General features: G+C 49.2%; 1 protein-coding gene across 1 annotated transcript in view; it reads right to left on the bottom strand.

Annotated features, from left to right (window-relative positions):
• Positions 1-20956, bottom strand: part of TRIM14 (tripartite motif containing 14) — a 178921-nt gene that overhangs the window by 15890 nt on the left and 142075 nt on the right. The window contains exon 5 of the mRNA XM_086961665.1: positions 17333-17425. Coding sequence (XP_086817791.1) covers positions 17333-17425 — 93 coding nt within the window. The remainder of the gene's footprint in view (positions 1-17332; positions 17426-20956) is intronic.

Genomic DNA, 20956 nt, shown 5'->3' with positions numbered 1-20956 from the left:
GCATTGATAACTTTGCTCCTTAAGCCTGACCAGCCTGCCGACTGTCGTGACTCCTACTGCTCTCTTTCCCTAATAGACATTGATAATAAAATCTTTGCCAAATTGATTGCCTCCCGTCTTCTTCACCTAATGCCCACCATCGCACTCCCAGATCAATCTGGCTTCATACCTGGCAGGGCAACCTCTCATAATCTTCGCACCATTTTCTCTGTCCTGCATTAAATTAACCCCAACTTGCCAGCCGTGGCCGCAGTACTCGATGCCACTAAGGCGTTCGATACGTTTGAGTGGCCGTTCCTGTCTATATTCTACAGTGTATGGGTTTCAGCGCTCACTTTCTGCATAATATCAAACTCCTCTACACCAGTCCCTCCGCACGTCTCCGCATCAATGGACAGGTCTCTGACCCTATCAACATTGCCCGTGGCATACGCCAGGGGTGCCCGTTATCGCCCATGCTTTTTGCCATCGCCATGGAGCCCCTGGCTGCCAGGCTTCAACAGCACCATACACACAGGGGCATTGGTTTCTCATCCCGCGCTCTCCTAGTCTCAATGTATGCGATGACGTCACCCTATATGTCCGCCACCCCCAGGAAAACCTTAGCCCACTGGTTCGGGAAATCATACGTTTTGGCGGGCTCTTGGGCATTCAGGTGAACTGGAGTAAGTCGGTCCTATTTCCCCTGTCTGATGCCAGTGTCCCCTTCACACCGGACTTTCCATTCGTGTGGACATCTGGCCCCACACGCTATTTGGGCATCTGGTTAAGTAGAGGTTTGGATGAATTGTGGAGGTCGAACTTTGGGCGGGCTGTGGACTGGCTTGAATCCAGAATCCCTTTGTGGAGCCGACTGCCGCTTTCCTTGGCTGGCCGCATCGCCATAGCCAAAATGGTGGTCCTGCCTAAATCCCTCTATCTTTTCTTGAACATCCCTACCTTCCTCACCTCTCATTTCTTGCGTAAACTGCGCACTCTAGTCATTTAGCTTGTTTGGGCAGGTAGACAACCTAGGGTGGCCTACGATATCCTCACCCTCCCTATGTCTGCCGGTGGAATGGGTGCGCCTGACTTTTGGATCTACGCCTTATGTGCCCAGGCCAGCTTCTTGTATTTCTGGACTCACCCCACTCCATATCAGCCCACATCGCAGTCGAGACCGATGTGGCCTCCCCTTGGCCCTTGTCCACTGCTCTGTTCGCGCCTGTGGTGCGTCCCCGGGCAGAGGTTGACACTGTTGAGACGCTGCGCTGGGCGTGGTCTTGACTGCGCCGGCTCGCTGGTCTCCCTCTCCTCTCTGCCAACGCAATGCCCATTGTAAACCACCCAGAGTTCCCATCACTCCAGTCTTCCAGCATGTCCCGACATGCGGCGAGTCTGGGCCTGAGAATGGTGGCGGATCTTTACCCGAGGAATTCCTTTTACTCTCTTTCGGGCTCTCCGGGGTTGCAGGACACGTTCCTATTCTACCAGTTAAGAGCCACTTCCCGGAAACTGCACTCTACATTCCCTCAGCCCCCGCCCACTCTCCTGGCTCTTGACCTCATTTACACTTCCGCGTTGCCGCACGAGTTAGTCACTAAAGTGTACGCTTTATCCCTGGTGTCTGCACCCATCTCATCGGAGCGTGCGCGGGGGGTGTGGAGCGCGGACCTTGGAGTTGACATTTCGGAGGCAGACTGGATGTATTGCTGTAATCAAACCAAAAAGTTGTCCACGAATTACCGGCTCCGCCTGATCCACTTCAAGAACTTGCACAGGCTGTACCGCATCCCAGTGCAGCTCCACCGGCTCAGGCTCACCCCTGGAGATACTTGTGTGCATTGCGCTGCTCCCGCCGCGGACTTTGCCCATTTAGCATGGCTCTGACCCAAGGTCTCTGAGTCATGGCAGGCGGTGTGTTCCACCGTCTCTGTCATCACCGGCGCTGCAGTGAGCCCAGACCCTCCCCTGTGCCTCCTTGGCTTTGTTAAGTTTTGCCCTGATGCTTCCCGCCGCCTGATCCCAATGCTACTGGTCCTAGCCAGACGTAGGGTGGCCATGTGTTGGGGTCGGCGTCCTGCTCCAAGGGTGGAGGATTGGTTGGAGGATCCCACTCGCTGTCAGACTCTCCTCTCTGAGTTTTGGGATTTAATGCCTGCCAGGTACCGCCCTGTCGACATTTGGGCCCCCTGGTTGCCTATCTCCTTTCCAGCTCCCACCCCAGCGGCGCTACCTCTCCCGCGCTCTCCGCCGGCCCTGGGTCCACGGCGGCCGCAGGTGTTGGTCAGTGAATGCTCCCACCTCCCCTATTCCTCATCTGCGCCTCTGCTGCTTTAGACTCATCTGTTCAGGCGCCTCCATGCATGCTTCTCTTCGGGAGGCTGTAGCCCTGGAACGTGGAACTGAGTTTTTAACATTCTTGATTTTTGCTGAATTACATTCTTGATTTTTGCTGAATTACTGTAAGTGTAACCCGATTGTAACTCAATGTCTATGTTGTAAATTATCTCACTAATGGGTGCGGTGGTTCTGCACGGTGTAATGTCTGCTCTGTTGATATTCCTTAATAAAGTTTTTGGAATATTTTTTTTTTAAAAAGATACTAATTTAATTGGGTTCACCAAATTAATCAACGTTGTTTCGATCCCTTTTGATGACCGGATCATCATCAGGGCTCCTGGTATATATGAGCTCAAAAAGATGTTGCGACATTTAACAAAATCAACACATACATGAGAGCCTGCCAAAATTGTTTGTGGGAGATCTGAATCGTAGACTGTTTTGGTTTGGTTGAAGCACTGGTTCGAGAAAGGCAGAATGAATAATGGAAAAGAGCTGAACCGGCTGCCTTGGGAGGGGGAGGGTGGGGGGGAGTAGAGTAAACCAAAATAAAGCTGCTGCAGCTCAGAGTGCTGTGTGGCGCTTAGTCATGGTGGGCCATCTCCTGATAGGAGAATGAAACCATGTGTGAAAGAGACGTCTCGCTGCAGCTTTATTATTTAGGTAGTTCTCCCACAACAATTTTTTATGAGCACAGGCACTTTGGCACTTCATTGTACATTGTGATGAAAATTTGTAATTATATATGATGATTTAATCAAAAAAGAACTATTTGATTTTCAAGACATCTTGTTGGTCTTAGGGACTATTGTTCTCTCTTTTTCCACACTTTATCAACAGACAAATCTGACGCGTTTAATGAAACAGATTTAGTGGGCAGTAACTGTACATTTATCAGAAGAAGTTTCTACAAAGTGCTGGTCCACTTGGGATTTACATTTGGGTCACGCGGGGTAGTAAGTCTAGCATGGAAACCAATGCCTTCAGAGGTTACTGGGTGCAGAACGTGCCGACAGTTGCTATACTGATTGCTGTTATTTTTAACGCTTTGTGCTGCTAACTAATTGCTGCTAATACCTTCTTTTAATTTCTGGTATGCCCGGTTTTGAAAGCAACTCTCGTGCAGGTTAATTTTTTTTGTTTTAATTCAAGTCTCCTGCATTTTACAAGATTTGCGTTGTTTGTTTTAACCTGTTTGAATTTGTATGCTCGGGGGAAACAAAGGCTCTTCTGCTGTCCGGGACCGGAAGTTCGGACTGGCAGCTATTTCCTGGGCCTCACTATTCGACTACTAGAGGCGCCATTTTCAGTCAGTGCGCGCTCTTGTTGTCGGAGTAGTCACCCTAAAAAGGATGCGTGCTGCGGGGACGTGCCGCTGGCGCACCTAAGGCAAGCCTGTCTACGAACATCAGCGTCCCAGAGGCAAGCGTCCAGCGCCAAACACGCTGCCCGATTGGGGCTCCCCCATGCAGTGAGATTCAGGTTCAGTAGTGTGGATCTTCACTCACTCCGTCCACTCCCTTGTGACCACTCTAGCAGATGGGACATTTAGGAATACAGAAGTACGGTCTGTCTTTCATGTGGCTTTAGCTTTAGTAGGAGGGTAGCCGGTCCTGCATCATCATGCACTGCCTTAAGAAAGGGTAAGGGCACTGAGAGAAGGGGTCCCAGCCCCTTGTGTATATCATCTTAAGAAAGGGTAAGCCTAAAACTGTGATGTCTGCTGCCCTATTTAATGCTTGCTCACTTACAAGACACCATCAATATATATTTGATGATTTGAACGATAAGAAACTTGATCTCCTGTTTGTTACTGAGACTTTGCAGGACGAATTTTGTAATCCTATAGTTGCTTTGACCATTCCAGCTGGATATAGAATTTCTAGGTTCGACAGACAAGGTGGGAGAGGGGGAGGGGTGGCAATTGTATACAGAGATAAGTGGTCCCTTCAACAGGACGTGTCTACTCTTTGTGGGGAGTGTGAAGTCTTTGACTTCAGTATTAATATCTTGCCTCACTTCACACTGGAAGGATCTTTGATTTATAGGCCTCCTGGACCGGCCAGCACTTTCTTGAAAGCACTGGGGGACGCTATCATTCCCGAGCTCTCCGATTTGCCCATTACATTATGCTGGGTGACCTTAATATTCATCTTGACCACACTGTGGCAAAAGACACCCTCGATCTATCAGAGGTACTGTCCCTCGCTCAGCTCACTCAATGGGTTGACCTTCCAATGCATACTGGGGGCCACACCCTTGATCCCATCTGCACGAATTTCCCTGTGGTAATTGACATGCCAATTTCAGTGCCTTGGTCAGATCATTCGCTGATACACTTTTCCTGGGCCGTACCAGACAGCAAACCTTTACCCCAGTCTGAGCGTGAGACAGTCTTTGCTAAAATTAACCCACTGCTATTCAGCGAAGCTTTGGGGAATTCCAGACCCCTTCCTGTTAGCAATCTTGCAGATGGGCTTATGGGCTTCTCAAGATGGATCTCCAACACAGTGGATCTAATAGCCCCGTCGTCTCGCCCTAGACACTCCAGAGACTCTCCCTCGAAGCCCTGGTTCACTACTGAACTGAGGACACTAAAGCAGGAGTGTAAGACACTGGAGAGTCTGGGCAAGGGGTATTGTCCTGAGGACAAATTGATACTAAGAAAGAGGCAAAAAACATATTACGCAGCGATAAAACAAGCCAAACGTGTCTACTATAACTCTAGAATAGTGGCAGCTAATAATAATTCTAGGGATATTTTTTCCATAGTCCAGAGTTTCCTGGCCCCTAGAGCACAAGCCAGCACAATTCCCTCAGTGGCCTCCTGGTGCGAGGAGCTCTCCACTTTTTTAACTAGAAAATTAACACTATTTAGCAATCATTTACCTTTAGCAAAAAGGATTCAGGCGCTTTCCATGCTGGTAGAGCCTCACAGGCCCCTCCCCTCCACCAGCTGAGTGCCTTCATCCCCATAGATCTCCCAAGCTCTCTGAAACTCTTTAAAGGTCTGAAATATGGGTCCCCTTTAGACACATGTGCTGCCAGACTCATGGCGGAGGTGGCTGACACAGTTATTCTGGAGGTCAACAGACTTATTTCTATGTCCCTCACGGAAGCGTTTGTTCCGTTCGCTTGGAAGCAGGCTATGTTACTGCCTCTCTTAAAAAAGCCATCACTTGACCCCCTATGTCCAGCCAATTACCGGACGATCTCTCTTTTGCCCTGCTTGGCTAAGGTTTGTGAGAAAGTTGTTACCAGATAACTGACCAAATTTGTAGAAAGTTTAAGCCTCCTGCATCCCGCCCAGTTGGGCTTTAGGGCTTCTTTTATTACGGAAGCAGCGTTGGTGGAAATATCAGAAGCCATCAGAGACTGCCTGGATGCAGGCGGGAGGGCAGCCTTGGTTTTGTTTGGACCTCTCGGTGGCATTCAATGCAGTCCCCCACACTCTGCTGGTTTCCAGACTGGCTGAGATTGGGGTATCAGGAAGTGCCTGGGCCAGGATTAAATCCTTCCTGAAGGATCGGACCAAGCAGGTTTGGCTCCCACCTTTCTCCTCCTCACCAAAGAAAGTTACCACTGGGGTCCCGCAGGGCTTGTCCCTGAGCCCTCTGATCTTCAACATTTACGTCAACCCATTGGTTCAATTGGCTGAGGAATTAGGCGCAAAGGTACTCACTAACCCCGATGATACCCAGCTCCTGTTCACTTGGGGAAGAGACGAGTGCTCTGTCTCTACCGCCAAAGAATGCTTGTCTGCAGTCTTCCGTTGGATGGCGACGGCTGAACTGAAATGCAATATGAAGAAATCTGACATCCTTTTATTTGGAAAATTTCCCTCAAGCTTCAGGAAAACACTTTGGCAATCTGACTCTGTACTTCCTGACTCCTCTGGGAATCCTGTCAAGAACTTGGGGGTCTGGTGCGAGGATAATCTCGTGTTCGGAACCCAGATCAAGAGGCTGGCAGGGAGGTTCTTAGGAAGTTCCTTCCTCTTCTTCCTCAGGTAGCCAAGGAGACAGTTACCCCTGCCCTCACTCTGTCTCGGCTGGACTACGCCAATGCGCTGTATGTTGGAGTCCCTAGTTACCTGTTGAACAAAGTGCAGGTGGTACTGAATTTGGCTGCTAGGCGTCTCCTGAACATCTTGGCCAGATGTAGCATGAGAAAACATCTCCTCACCCTACACTGGTTCCCTATGTCAGAGAGAGTTAGGTTCAAGGTCTTAGTCATCCTTCACTGTGCTCTGTATGCCACCGGGCCTAGCTATCTTCAGAAACTGTTCTCCTTCTGCACCCCTGCAAGACACCTGCGCTCTTCTTCCCAATTCCTGCCTCAAGTCCCGCGTTTCAGCCTGCAAAGGATGGGCAGCAGCTCTCTGGCCACTAAGGCCGCCCTCTACTGGAATGTGCTGCCCTTCGCGCTCCATTGCACTCAGGAAATCAGTGTATTAAAAAAAACTGAAAACGCAACTATTCATCTAATTCTGTTCCCCTTTCTCTCTCTAGGCTTGCGCCGGGACACTCTGGTAGTATCTGTGCACTCTAGAAATGCATCTAACATAACGTAACAACAATGCAGTTGCTAGATGACCAGACGTGGTTAGACCCCTTGGGCTGTTTCCCAAAAGCCAGTGGGTAACAAAACAGTAAAACACCTGTAAGGTTCCAGCCATTTTTACTTTAAAGACTCAGTGAAAAGATGCTCCAATTCCCAGAGGCCCTTTTATTTACAGGTGGAGACTTCAACCTGGTTATACAGGAGGACATAGCGAGATCTGACCCAATACAGCAACGAGGGAGAGAAGACACAAAATTGAATGCCTTTGCTAGCGCCTTTGGTAGACATATGAAGGGAGGCACAGGCAGGGTTGACACAGTACTCTTACATTTCAAATGTTAAAAGTTCACTTTCAAAGCTACACCACCTTCTTGTACGGGGGATGTAAAGTCACAACATTTGTTTTGGGACCCAGGGGGACCGTGGAGCGAGCCGGTGTCCCCCTGGGAGGATTCGCGCAGTGGGAGCAATCTATCAGGCGCGATTGGATAAGGGAGGGATAAGGGGCGGGACTAGCTTCTTTGCATAAAGGGAGGGGAGGAGGGCAGGAATTGACGTCATTAGAGGCAGTTTTTGGAGGTGGCGTCGGAGAGTTTGTCCCACCCACCCTACCCCTTTTCTATATTTTTAGGTCGAGGGACTGTAGGCTTGGCCGAAGGCCAAGACCGGAAGTCAGGAGAATTAATGCTACTTAGAGTGGCTCCTTTATCCCACCTCTCTTTTCGTCTCATCTCCCATTGGCTGGCTTCCTAAAAGGAGGCCAGCCATTGGAGGAGAGAGCCGTCCCTCCAAAGAAGCTCCGTCTTTTTCGGATTCGGGGGCGTGATTTTTTGCATTCTTTAGCCCTGTGACGTCGTCTGTCACTCAGGGCGCAAAACCACGCCCCCGAATGCGAAAAATTTCAGAGCTGCCGGACGCCATTTTGCTGCTCGAGCAGCGTCAACCGAGGACATCAGGTAAGCCTCTGCTCCCCTGTTTGTGCCTTTCTTCGTGCCCCCCCCCCTGTTTGTGTCGTTGTTTCTTGCCTCTGACTCCCTGTTTGGCAACCCCTTCCCTCCGCCCGCACGTCTGGTTTCCCTTCCTCCCGTCCCTGTTTGGCAACCCCTTCCCTCCGCCCGCACGTCTGGTTTCCCTTCCTCCCGTGTGCCGTTTTTTGTGCTTGTGTCCCGTTTTTTTTGCCTGTTTACTTAATGACGCTGTTCGAGGTTGCGGGCTTTCACTATTACACGAGCACCCTTGGCACCAACAACAGGCTAAGGGCTTTGCCTTCAGAGCGAGCGAGCGAGCGAGTCTGCAGTAACTCCGAATCCGAAAAATGTCATAGCTGCCGGACGCCATTTTGCTTAATGACGCTGTTCGAGGTTGCGGGCTTTCACTATTACAGGAGCATCCTTGGCACCAACAACAGGCTAAGGGCTTTGCCTTCAGAGCGAGCGAGCGAGTCTTCAGTAACCCCGAATCCGAAAAATGTCATAGCTGCCGGACGCCATTTTGCTGCTCGAGCAGCGTCAACCGAGGACATCAGGTAAGCCTCTGCTCCCCTGTTTGTGCCTTTCTTCGTGCCCCCCCCCGCCCCCTGTTTGTGTCGTTGTTTCTTGCCTCTGACTCCCTGTTTGGCAACCCCTTCCCTCCGCCCGCACGTCTGGTTTCCCTTCCTCCCGTGTGCCGTTTTTCGTGCGTGCTTTCTTCGTGCCCCCCCCCGTTTGTGTCGTTGTTTCTTGCCTCTGACTCCCTGTTTGGCAACCCCTTCCCTCCGCCCGCACGTCTGGTTTCCCTTCCTCCCGTGTGCCGTTTTTCGTGCGTGCTTTCTTTGTGCCCCCCCCCCTCCCTTTGTGTCGTTGTTTCTTGTCTCTGCCTCCCTGTTTGGCAACCCCTTCCCTCCGCCCGCACGTCTGGTTTCCCTTCCTCCCGTGTGCCGTTTTTCGTGCTTGTGTCCCCTGTTTTTTTTTGCCTGTTTACTTAATGACGCTGTTCGAGGTTGCGTGCTTTCACTATTACATGAGCATCCTTGGCACCAACAGCAGGCTAAGGGCTTTGCCTTCAGAGCAAGCGAGCGAGCGAGTCTGCAGTAATCGAGGAACAATGCACCCGGATCGGTCAACCCCAACACTTACAGCCTGGAACTATCCTCCTTCCGGTGGCCCGGGCATCCACGCCTCTCCACAGAGAGTGTAAGCTTCAGCTCTCTAACACTCTTGTACTCTCAGCTGTCTGAGGCTCCTGCCCTCAAAGCGCTAGAGGAACGTAGCGCTAACAGCTCTCTGAGGGCCCTAGCACTCACAACTCGTTGAGGACCCTGACACTCACAGCTCTCTTGGGGCCTAGGCACTCCTAGCTCTCTGAGGGCCCTGGCACTGGCTGTTCTCTGAGGGTCGCGACATTAAGAGTTCTCTGAGAGCCCTGGCACGCACAACTCTCTTGGGGCCCTGGCACTGACAATCTCCTGTGGCCCCTGCCGCTCGCAGTGTCCCAGCGCCCTAGCAACCACTGCTCCGCTCTAGAAATCTGACACTCCCATTTCTCCGATGACCCTGAAACCCACAGTTACCCGATAGGACATTGGCTCTCGGAGCTCTCCCTAGCGCCCTGACACTTTCAACTCTCTGAAGCGCCTGTACCCACAGCTCTCGAAAGACCCTAAAACAGACACAGCTCCCCTTAGGGCTCTAACACCCCACTCTCCCGGGACCACCCACAGCTTCCCGAGGTTCCCAGGCACTTGCATACCTCCGCGGACCTGGCACAGATGCCAGACGCACTCGTGTAGCTCCGCGGACCTGGCACAGATGCCAGAGAAGCCTCAGTTCACAGTCCCCGGGACGGTGCGCACTTTACTGGCCGGCCGAGCTCCCCCGGGGCCCGCACGCCCCTGCCCCTGGGTCACTGAGTCCTTCGGAGCCCTCCGCAGTCAGCTCTCCACGGATCCTCGCCTTCCTTCCACAGATCCGTGGGGCTGAGCGCAGCATCCCACTCAGAAAACACAGACGCGCTATCTAAAGTGGCACATGAATTTAGCATGATTAGTATTAAAATACGAACTTGCAAAATTAAGTTAATGGATTCCTGGTCTGCTTAAATGCAGTGATTTTCCCATAGCGTATTTCCACACATTACTTTCCTTATTATGGATGTTTGCATAATTTAACTAGCCATCTGGGAAATTTACAGGCCTGCGTTAACCTAATGTCCGTTTTTTCCCTGAAAATATCAATATTGTGAGTTATATGAACCGGGCGAGAACAGTTAACTTTATCAGTATAAACAGATTTACTTTTCTGCTGTGAAAAGAGAAATGGGAATTAAAATGCTCCGTGAGGTTTTCCCCATTAGAAGGGCCGCGCTAGAATGTTCCATACATCATTTGTTGGCCTCGCAGCACCATGGATATAAGAGCAACTCTGGGAGGCCTGCAGTTCTTGGGTGCCGTGGCCCCCAACCTCTGCTGGCATGCTGCCCCCTCAGACTTGCTGAACTTTGGGGGAGCACGCTGAGGGGGCCCAGAGGCGATGCAGGTGACACCCAGGTGAGCAGATGTGGAAGTTGACTGCCGGTGGTGGGGGCTGCAGTGTGCTGGGGGTGTGCTGGAACTCGAGGGCTGTGGTGTGGTTCCTGCCAGAAAAGCCTCGCCCCCCAGCAGTGGCACTCTCCCGGCAAATCTTATGGCAAGGGGGGGGGGGGTGCATGCGTGAGTGACCCCGTCTGAGCACAAAGAAGAGATGCTTGCCCGCAACAACGGGATGAAAAAAAACTGAACACCGAGGACATACACTGTTCTTCCAATCCCCTATTAACCCCCTCCTCCCCACCCCATTTTCTTGACTCCCCCTATCTGGGTCGCTGCGGTGTATCTCTTTCACTACCACCCTATCTTATCTATTCTCTCCATTTCCTCTACTTCATTGATTGCCAGGAATCGTGTGATGTGCATGTGCTCCTGGATAGAGCCCTGGCCTGGTGCTGACTATATTATATTAAATATAAAAAACAAAACTTACCTCAGTTACCGCCGGTCAGTCTCCACGCCACCTCTGTTCCCCGACCCCTTGGTGCCTCACGGCACAAATGGAGACTGGCAGCCCTCGCAGCCAATCCTGGCGCTTGGGGCACAGGTTTCTCTTCGCCCACAGTACGCCCATTAGGAGCCCTTTGGGCTCCTAATGGACATGCGCAAACGTAAGTGCGCATGCGTGGGCACGGGTAAAAAATTCAGCCTCCGTCCCCACTCATGCGTACTTGTGTTGCTTGCCCTGGTGACATCATCATGTCAGTCAACATGACGCCACCCCGCCCACCCCCTTCAGACTCTGAAGGGGGTGGGCGATGTGATGTCATGCTGACTGACATGATTGGAATGTCAGTTCTCCTGCCTTGGCATCTTTCAACAGAAATGCAGAGGGAGCTGCGGGCGGGGGGCTACGCCCCCGCGCCCCAATGGACGCACCGCGCCTGGCAGACAGGTAATGGTGTGGCAAACACTGGTACTGAGGGTATTGGCGGAGAATACACTGGTACTGAATGTACTGGCGGGGCAGACACTGGTACTGTGGATACTAGCTGGGCAGACACTGGTACCAGGAGCGGCCCGTTCAGGTAAGAGCGGTGGTGCCGGGTGGGAGAGGGGGATTCGACAGATGAAGGCGTTCTGCCCCATGATTGCACTAGTTTTTCTTGTTTTGTAGGTGGCTCTATGTGTGGGTGGCTCTGTCTGTGTGAGGGTGGCTCTGTGTAGGTGGCTCGGTGTGTGTGGGTGGCTCTATGTGCATGACTGTGTGGGTGGCTCTTTGTGGGTTTGTGGCTCTGTGTGGGTGTAAATGCAATAGGTCATGCATATGCGAGCGATTAAGCTATTGGCATTGTAAATGACAATGCCATTTATTTATGATTTTAAAAAAAAAAGGTCATGAGCAATGCCAATAGCTCTACCTTTAATAATTCCGAGACCATTGCATTGTAAATGCTTGTTTGTATTTATTTTCTTTATTTGAAAAAAAAAATAATCGTCAAATTAAGGCAGTTTTACAGTTATATTATCTTTTCAAGTCCTTTAGGCGCTGTGTGGGGGTCTGGATAGTCTATAGCGGGCTTATCCTTTCCCTCTGGGGGTGGGGGAAGGATAGGAGAAAAGATGGATATGCTGATATGCTGAGAAATGCTGGTTTTGGTATATGTTTGGGGTTTTTGGATATTACAAAGTTGTTGGGAATGTTTTGGTTATACACAATTATTATGGAAATTTTGGGAAAATGTGTCAATCGTTAATTATATAGGAATAAGTGCAATTATAGGATTATCTGTTTTCGACTGTCTTAATAAATAGTGACCTTTTTTGCTACGAATATCAAGTGTGAATTGTTCTTATTGCGCGATATGTCAATATCGGAGGATTGTATAATGCTTTTCTTTCTTGTTTTTAATTCAATAGCCAGATAATTACATTGTTTACAGACAGTAAATAAAAAAATACACATCCCAGCAGCCCTGGGTGGTGAACTACAGATGGAGGCCACCAGGTGTTTTATTAGAGTATCTATAAATAGTCCCTAAATTGTGTTATTTCCTCTTTCTTGCTGCTTGCTAGCAGACAGCTTGATAAATCGTTTTCGTTTTCATTACACAGACTTTATTATGCCTTGCCGTGTATTTATATATGATAACTATTTGGTCTTTATGTATTTAATATATCTTAACTTGTTTAATGTTGGGCTGCCTGTAATGCTGCGCGCGCTGCACTTGACCGAATTACTACTTCCTCGGGAGCTGTCGTACTGACTCGCGAGCAGGTGTTCTCAGCTGCGAGATCGTTCGGGGATTTCCCTCAGAGTATTCCTCGTTCGGGAGCGTCCTGCCTGTCTCTTTTCCGCCGCCGCTCCCTAGACTCGAGTTTCAAGTCCTGTTCAGGACTTCTGGAATACTTTCTGCTTTAACTAAATAAAACCATTACCACACATTCTGGTTAAAAAAAAAGAAACGTCAGTACCACGTACTATTTTCCTTTGTCTTTGCTGCCATCTCCTGGCAAGTCTTAATACACCTATAATACGAATGGCAAAACAGATGACTGACAAAGAAATACATGGACACAAATGAGGAGGCTTTTAACTCTTTCCGTGCTGATGACGGAACCGCTCCGTCATCAGCCGCGGTGGCGCTGTGCTGATGACGGAGCGTTTCCGTCATGGCCCGCTCGCCGCGCCTGCGCGGCGCGGATTCCGCGCCTGCGTTGGCCGTTCCATTGAGCGGGCGGGGCCATGACGGAACCGCTCCGTCATGAGCACAGCTCAACCGCGCCTGGTGACGGAGCGGTTCCGTCACCAGCATGTACGCGCCTCGCGGCCCCCCGCCCCCTTAGCGCTGCGGCGGAATAGCCGCCACAGAAAAGGTGTTAAATCGAATTATAAATAGTTGATTCGTTTTTCAATCGCCACAGCTGTTAATTCCTCCATGCATTCTATTGTCCAGAATACTGGCAGGAGTGGCCATGTGGCAATTATGGTCTAGACCCTTGCTGCAAATAAAAGCACTGATTCTTACAAGGTTCATTCTTCCACTAACCTGCGAAAAAATCGTTTTCAAAGTTCTCAATTCTATTGTCCTAGGGCCAGCGACTTCAGCAGAACAATCTGATAACACTATTACTGACGCTGACGGAGCTATGACTGGAGATGGTTTATCTTCACAGGACTGTGGTGAGACGTCTTAAACTCTACCCTCTTTACTCGAGTTAGGCAAACATGCAGAAATACGTAAACATTCAGATAAATAAATCCTTTTCACTGATGACGATGACTCTGATGTCGTTCTATTTACTCCAGACATGGATTCTGATACTCAAGATCCCACTGATTCTACTTCCTTTCCTCCCACTAAACATTAGGTAATATTGGACCAAGAAGCCTGCCAAAAAGAAGAGCTGGAGAAGCTGTGAAGAGGAACTACCACTTTGCTGAGTGCTTTGCTGTGTTGGCCTGCAGTGGCTGCTTCTGTCTTGGGCAGTGAAAGGACTGGACTGAACCTTCTTCAACTTCTTTAGGGCCTGAAATAGAGCTTGCCTCCTGTTCTGAAGTCTCAGGGACTGCAAAGACTTCACCAACCTCTGGGTACCTTTTCTGGAACCGCTGTTTCAGCTGCCAAAGAGAAAGAAAACACCATCAAGTTTTTCACCGACTCCGTCGATGGCTCTGTGTCCTAACGGCACCGCAGGCCGCACCGTCCGCATCTCACACTGCAACCCTGGTCTCACAGACAACGGCCGCCGCTGCTGCCACCGAGCCTCTGCTTCCACCGTGACCTTCGGGCACTGCACTCCGCACCACCTCGCTTTACTTCACCATCCTGGTCTCACAGACGCCGGAGCTGCTGCTGACTTCGACAACCATGACCACATTGTGGCTCGGGGCACCGCTCGTAAGTTTCACGATGCACCGCCTCGTCCCACACAGCCGTCTGGACCGACTGACGCCAGCTCCCGCTAACCGGCTCTGTCGCCTGCAACACAACCTGCTAGCTCCGCAACCAGCACCCTCTCACCCTGCACCGTAAGCCTTGGTCTCAACGACTCTGTCTGGACGATCGTACCTGAGCCACTGCCTGCACAGCATCGAGAGAATACCTCACCCTGCACCGCTTTCATTTTGCAATGCAACTGCGACGGTTGCCACGACTGGCTCGGTCCACCGTGTCAGCCGCAATGAGAAAGGTTCTGTTACCGAGTCTGATCACGCTTTCGCTGGCCCGTACCGACGCGGTCCGCTGGAACTGTTAGACTCTTGTTGTTTTCAGCATCGAGGTAGCCCCAGACGGAGCTACCTACTCGTAAAAACTGTGATTTTCAAGTATTCTTACAAAGTATACCTTTTTAAGTACTGTATTTTGGATTTTTATCATTTTTGTCTTGTTTCAAGTATATAAAATACTAAATATTTTTCTGAAACTGGGATGGTGTCCTTTTGTAGTGTTTTCACTGTATTACTGTTGGTTATGTGCAAATGCTTTACACACTGCCTCTAAGATAAGCCTGACTGCCCGTGCCAAGCTACCAAGGGGGTGAGCAGGGGTTATTTTAGGAGTGTAACTCCCTTACCCTGACTAGGGAGAAGAGTCCCTACTTGGACAAAGGAGAAAGCCCTTGTCAACTAGAGACCCCCATTTTTAACAGGTACGGATAAACTACCAGAGCATGCAGACTAGCTCCAAAGGTTATTAGACTTACTGGTCAAGGAAAAGATGACTGCGATGGTGGAACACATCCAACACACATTCAACAAGACCTGTGCCCATGCATAGCCTATCTCTCACAAAAGTACAAAGAGCTGACCTGCTCAGCGTATTTACAAGTGCTGAGACTCACTGCCCCTAAACGGCCCTAGAGTGCCCCAACTGAATCTGGAGTAGTGGTGGCACGCCAAGGGAGAGCTCACTGACTTTAGTTGCAAACCAGAGACATTGGAACTGGACACTTACTCACTGAGTTTGTTCCCCCCATTCCTTTCCCCTCTCTTCTAGTACCCCCCTCCCCGAAAGTAGTCCACTCACCCACTAGTTCGCTTTTCCCACCGGCCTGCGGTTGTAGGTGGGTGTATGTATATTCCTCTTGAAACTAATAAACAGGGTTGAACCTAAATACACTTCACTTACTTACTATCAGATGATTTTAAAGAATTTTGTGATTAAGGGCCAGATGTACGACCCATTTTTGCATGCGCAAACGGGTTAGCGACCCATTTGCACTTGCAAAATCTAATAGGGCCATGTACAAACTCTTTTTCGGGAGCTGCAATTTATATTTGAATCGCTAAATAGGATTTGCGACTCGCAATTAGGAAGGGGCATTCCAAGGGCATCCCTTCCTAACTGCGACTCTGACACTGTTGTACATGGCATTTAGCGACTCGCAAATTGCGCGCAAAATGCCCCGGTCGTAAATCTGGACCTTGGTTTGGTAGGCAAAGTGATAGATATCTATTGTTGAGTTAGGACCTACTTTCCCTTTTCTTTCTATATTTCACTCTGCCTATGTTGAGTTTGAGTTAATCGTTGCACTTTTTGGTGGTTGTGTGGCTTATGTAGCTGATAAAAATATTCGATGTTCCTAAACCCAAACGAAAAATCGTATGTACTCCATAAATTAAATATAATGACATTGTATGAAGGTAAAAAAGAGAAGCCTATCACCACTACAGTTTAAAAACTCCTGCAAGAAGGATTCAGTTTGTCTGAACGCTGTTCATCTATGCAACAATTCATGGAGATGGACCAAAATGGGTAACTTTGGATCAAAAATGTAAATCTATTGTGGGTGGTTGGTGCTGACAACTTCAAACAGCCTCTCAACATTTGGCTTAAATATTTAAATGCAAGGGCTAACCCTTAAAGCCTGTATAATATGAGAGCTGAACTTTGAACTAGAGAGGAAGCAATTACTCCAAGGATTGTACTCCAATGCCTATAATTCTTGTTGCAAAAGCAGGAGATGAAATATATTCTTTAGAGTACGTAGAACCTATACTTTTTAGAAAGGCACCCCAGGAAGGTAACTAAGCATCACAGTGAATTTGTAAGTAGGTGCAAGTTTTAAATGCACACCGATTATGTTTTAGCCTTTTGTATAGACAATGTGTTGCTTTTACCAATTGATGACTCAGTGAGACCCTCAGTGCAGCCAGTTGGGGTCCAAAGCGGCCATCTTGAATTGCTGAGAAGACACTAAGGTTTCTGAGTACGTAGAGCACAGTTTGGAATGAATCCAGTAATATTTTGCAGCGCACAGTTTAGCTATATAATATGGTGAAAACCAAAATCAACCGATTTTATTAGGTCTAGTACATACCTGAGTACATACTGCATAATGCCATGCATAGTTTATGTGTGTCGGTCCCCAATGTTTGTGAATACCACAAACAGTCACAATATACTCTATTTTGTGGACACGCAATCTGTAACAATGATAAATTGCACGAAATGTCATGGTATAGTGAACACGTGACTATGCCAATGTTAGGGTGATATGGGAGAGTTCAAAGATATGCAGCCTGGCTTGTACACATGAAGGGGGGCAGGATAAGGGTCTATGAAAAATGCTATAAAGACAACCTAAGACTGGAAGCAGGAAATTCAATTTAGACGTAGAATCTATATCTGGCACCTATGAAGCTAAGGATGCCCTTGTTTAACGTGGGAGGGCTGCGGAAGGAGGGGGCGGCGGTCAGGGTTGAATATTGATTATATTCTCCAAGTTTATTTAATTGTCTATTGTATTTATTGTATTTTCACAGCAAGCTCCAGGTTTATTGTCTACCCTGTACAGCTATATGCTCATGAAAATTAACTTGAGACAAAAATATATCACATTAAGAACTACACTTCCCTTAACATTACAAAGGAGACAAAGATTCAGGATGAAATTTTAAACAGTTCCGATGAAAGCCGATGTGTGTGCATTTTTACTTACGTTTCAGGAATAACGACCTGTCGACAGTAGGTTTTGTTTTAAGAAATGTACCAGGCATGTGTTTTGAAGAGGCATTCAACCTGCTAAAGATGTCTGAAACAGAAAGAAAGAAAGAGTACTGAAATAAAAAGAATACAGGGTTAAGCATTTTTAAATGAACTCAATTCGATTGGGAGGTGGAATACATTAATAGCCGTCAACCATTGGTGTGTGATGATAGTGATCTTTCCTGGATATATTCGGCTACCCCTGGCTTCCGCTTCAAAACTCCTGGTTCCACCCATGTGACCCCTGGCTCGGAAGTCGCAAGGGCAGGGACAGGGTTAGAACGTAATTAGGCTTCTCCAGGAGCATGTGCTGTAGTCCTCCCTTTAGTTACTTAGCAGCACATATGCAGCTGCTTATGGACTAAAGCTTTGATAAGGAGTGGGATCTCCAACTCCTTAATCCTCCTATTGCCTCTGACCAATGGCTGAAAGGCCAATGGCGGGACAGAGGGTCGGTACCTTTCCTTCCCCTGCTACATCACTTTAGCATGGCAGTTTAGTGGCAGCCGGTACCGTACGGGGAGGCGGGGCGTGGGGTTGTAGGGAGGTGGGGGGGACAGCAGACAAAGACTCTTCCAAGACAACAACAAAGTGTAATCATCCGGGCCCACCACCAGATGGTGATCTAATGCAACAGTGTGTAGTCTGCAGCCCATATGCCTCGAACACTCACTTACCTGATCTCACTGTGTCTCTCCTCCGTCTCTCCCACGTTGAGCTTCTTCCAGGAAGCACCCAGACATCCCCACAGCCAAAATGCTGCAATGCAGCGTTGTGATTGGTAAGCACCCAGGCGCTCCTGAGCCAATCATAACACTGCAAAGCAGCATTGTGATTGGTCTGAGAGCTGTGGTTCGTCGCACAGGCAAGGGCTGAGGTCCTTGGACTGTTCTCCACCCAGGCTAAAATGCAGTCTGGGTGGAGAAAATGAAAGTGTGCATGACACTTTGGCAGACCCGAGACAGCCGGCCAAAGCGTCATGCACACTTTATAGTGCAGCAACAACCTCACCTCCCCGACAGTAGGAAAGCCAAGCCCCACAGAGACAATACTGAAAAATAAAATGATAATAACTTCAGTTTTTATCATTTTCTTTTTTCTTTTACACTGCTCCCTAAGAAGTGGGGAGATGCTCCTCCGCCATAGCGAAAAAACCGCCACTGGTCCTCGTGCAGCAATGAGTCTGAGAGGATGCATCAGTTCTGAGTGTCCCAATGGAGACAATGCATTGATTTTGCTGTGTCAGCAGAGAAAACTCACTTTCAAGGGCCCATTACTGGGTTGGCACCACTTGGCAGGTTGGAACTTACAGATGTTAGAGTCTAGGTGCTGATGCAGAGTTGTAGGAAGTCTTTGAAGTCCCTGAGACTTCAGAACAGGAGGCAAGCCAGCATGCCCTTGGACTCACTCTGGGTTGAAATGAGATGGTCCAGTCCTTTTCCTCAGCAGGGTAGAGGGTATCAGGGAGCAGGACAGCAGACCAGAAAAGCAGGTCTTCCAGAGCAGCAGCCTAGCAGAGTGGCAGTCCTTGTAGCAGCACAGCAGACTTTCCTCCTGGCAGAGTTCTTCACAGGTCCAGTAGTGTCTAATTTGGCTGGGTGAGAGACCCAGTACGTATACCCAATTGTGAGTTTGAAGTAGAGGTGACTTTAAAGAAGGGTCTCTGAAGAGCACACAAGCTCTTTCCTTCCAGCCCTTGCTCAAGACTATCATTAGGGGTTAATCAGCCCTTTGTGTGGGGACAGGACACTACCTATTCGGGTGCAAGTCCCAGCTAATCCCTCAACTTCCTGCCCAGGAAGGGCATTTAGAATGCGCATGAGTGCTCAGACACAGCTAACATTCCTGTGGCTGTCTAAAGGGAATACGCAAAGGAAAGCTGTCGCCCAGGCATGTATTAAAGTCAGGCTGCAGGCACACATGGCAGTAAGAACATAGAAATGTCTACTTTCTAAAAGTGGCTTTTCTAGAATAGTAATATTAAATCCAACTTTACCAGTAAAGAGGATTTATCATTCCCATTCCAAATCTATAAAACATGACAAAGCTACTCCTTTCTAATCAGAAATTACAACTTAAAAGTGTATGAAAGAACTCCCGATGTTGAAGATCTAAAAGTATCCTACCTGGCTAAGGTAAAGGCATACCATAGAGCTGTCTGCCGAGCCTGAGCTGATTACTATGCACTGGAATTCCAGGCGAGTTCTAACCCGTCCAAACTGGTTTTTAAAGTCTTGAAGGAGCTCACAGTGAACAGACTCCCTAACACTGAGATCTGTTCCCTTGCCCACTGTGAGGCTTTAGCCTGTTTCTTTGTGGAAAAAGTAAACGCTATCTATCGCTCTTTTCCCAAAGCTGACCTTGATAGTACGATTTTAACACCTCGTACTTCTCATTGTCTGGCCACTCTTCCCATACCATCGGAACTGGAGTTCAATCTCCTGGCGACCAAGATCAAATCTGGCTCTCCAGATGACCCTTTGAGACCAGCCCAGTTTATGGACTCGGCGTCTCTCTGCCTCCCTCCTATTCGCCATCTGGTGGAGCAATCCCTCACCACCGGCTCTGTTCCACCTGCCTGGAAGGCTGCCTGTGTTATGCCTATCATAAAGAAACCGGGGCTGGATCCGCTGAAGCCGGAGAGCTATAGACCTATTTCTCTCCTACCATGGGTGGCAAAGATCACAGAGGCCCATGTGAATAATATCCTAACGAAACATCTAACTTCAGCACATTTATTGGATCCCACACAGAATGGTTTTAGACCTGGACATAGTACAGAGACGGCACTCCTATTTATGGTTGAACACCTTCGCTCTGTACTAGATGCAGGTCAAACGGCGGCACTGGTCCTCTTGGACCTCAGTGCCACCTTTGACACTGTATCCCACACCATTCTTGTCCAGAGGCTCCGTGAAGCAGGCATTTTAGGCAGGGCGCTGAACTGGTTTCAGTCGTTCCTATCGGAACGATCCGTTCAGGTGGTGGTACCACCGTTCAGATCCAGGCCCCATGCCATAACCCAAGGAGTCCCGCAGGGATCGGCGTTGAGCCCCACTCTCTTCAACCTTTACGTCCAACCATTGGCGGAGGTTGCGAAGAGTTGGGGTCTCACAATGGTATCATACGCCGATGATACCCAGCTGGCGGTGGCCCTCAATGGAGATTCCGACCAGCTGGCATCTAACTTCGCGGATGGCCTGAGGGCTGTTGCTACGTGGCTTACGTCCAACTGTCTTCAGCTCAATGCCCTCAAAACCGAGGTGATGGTATTGGGGAAACATCCTGACCTGTGGGGTGCTAGCTGGTGGCCTCAGGAGTTGGGACCCCCCCCCAAAACCTGTGTCGGAACTCAAAAATCTTGGCGTCTGGCTAGACTCCAAACTCACCTTCTCGTTCCACACTAAGAAGGTGGCATCTATGTGCTTTGGCATTTTACGCGGTTTGAGGCCCATCCTCAAATTTTTCGATGCCCCCACTCGCCAGATGATGGTTCAAGCTAGCGTGTTGTCTAGACTTGATTACGCTAGCTCTTTGTTCCTGGGTGCCAATCAGGCGGAGATCCTGCGACTCCAGC

This window comes from Lissotriton vulgaris, chromosome 3_1, assembly GCF_964263255.1.
Source record: "Lissotriton vulgaris chromosome 3_1, aLisVul1.2, whole genome shotgun sequence".
Classification (NCBI taxonomy): Eukaryota; Metazoa; Chordata; class Amphibia; order Caudata; family Salamandridae; genus Lissotriton; species Lissotriton vulgaris.
Note: the sequence above shows the minus strand (reverse complement) of the source record. Positions and strands in the feature narration are given on the sequence as shown.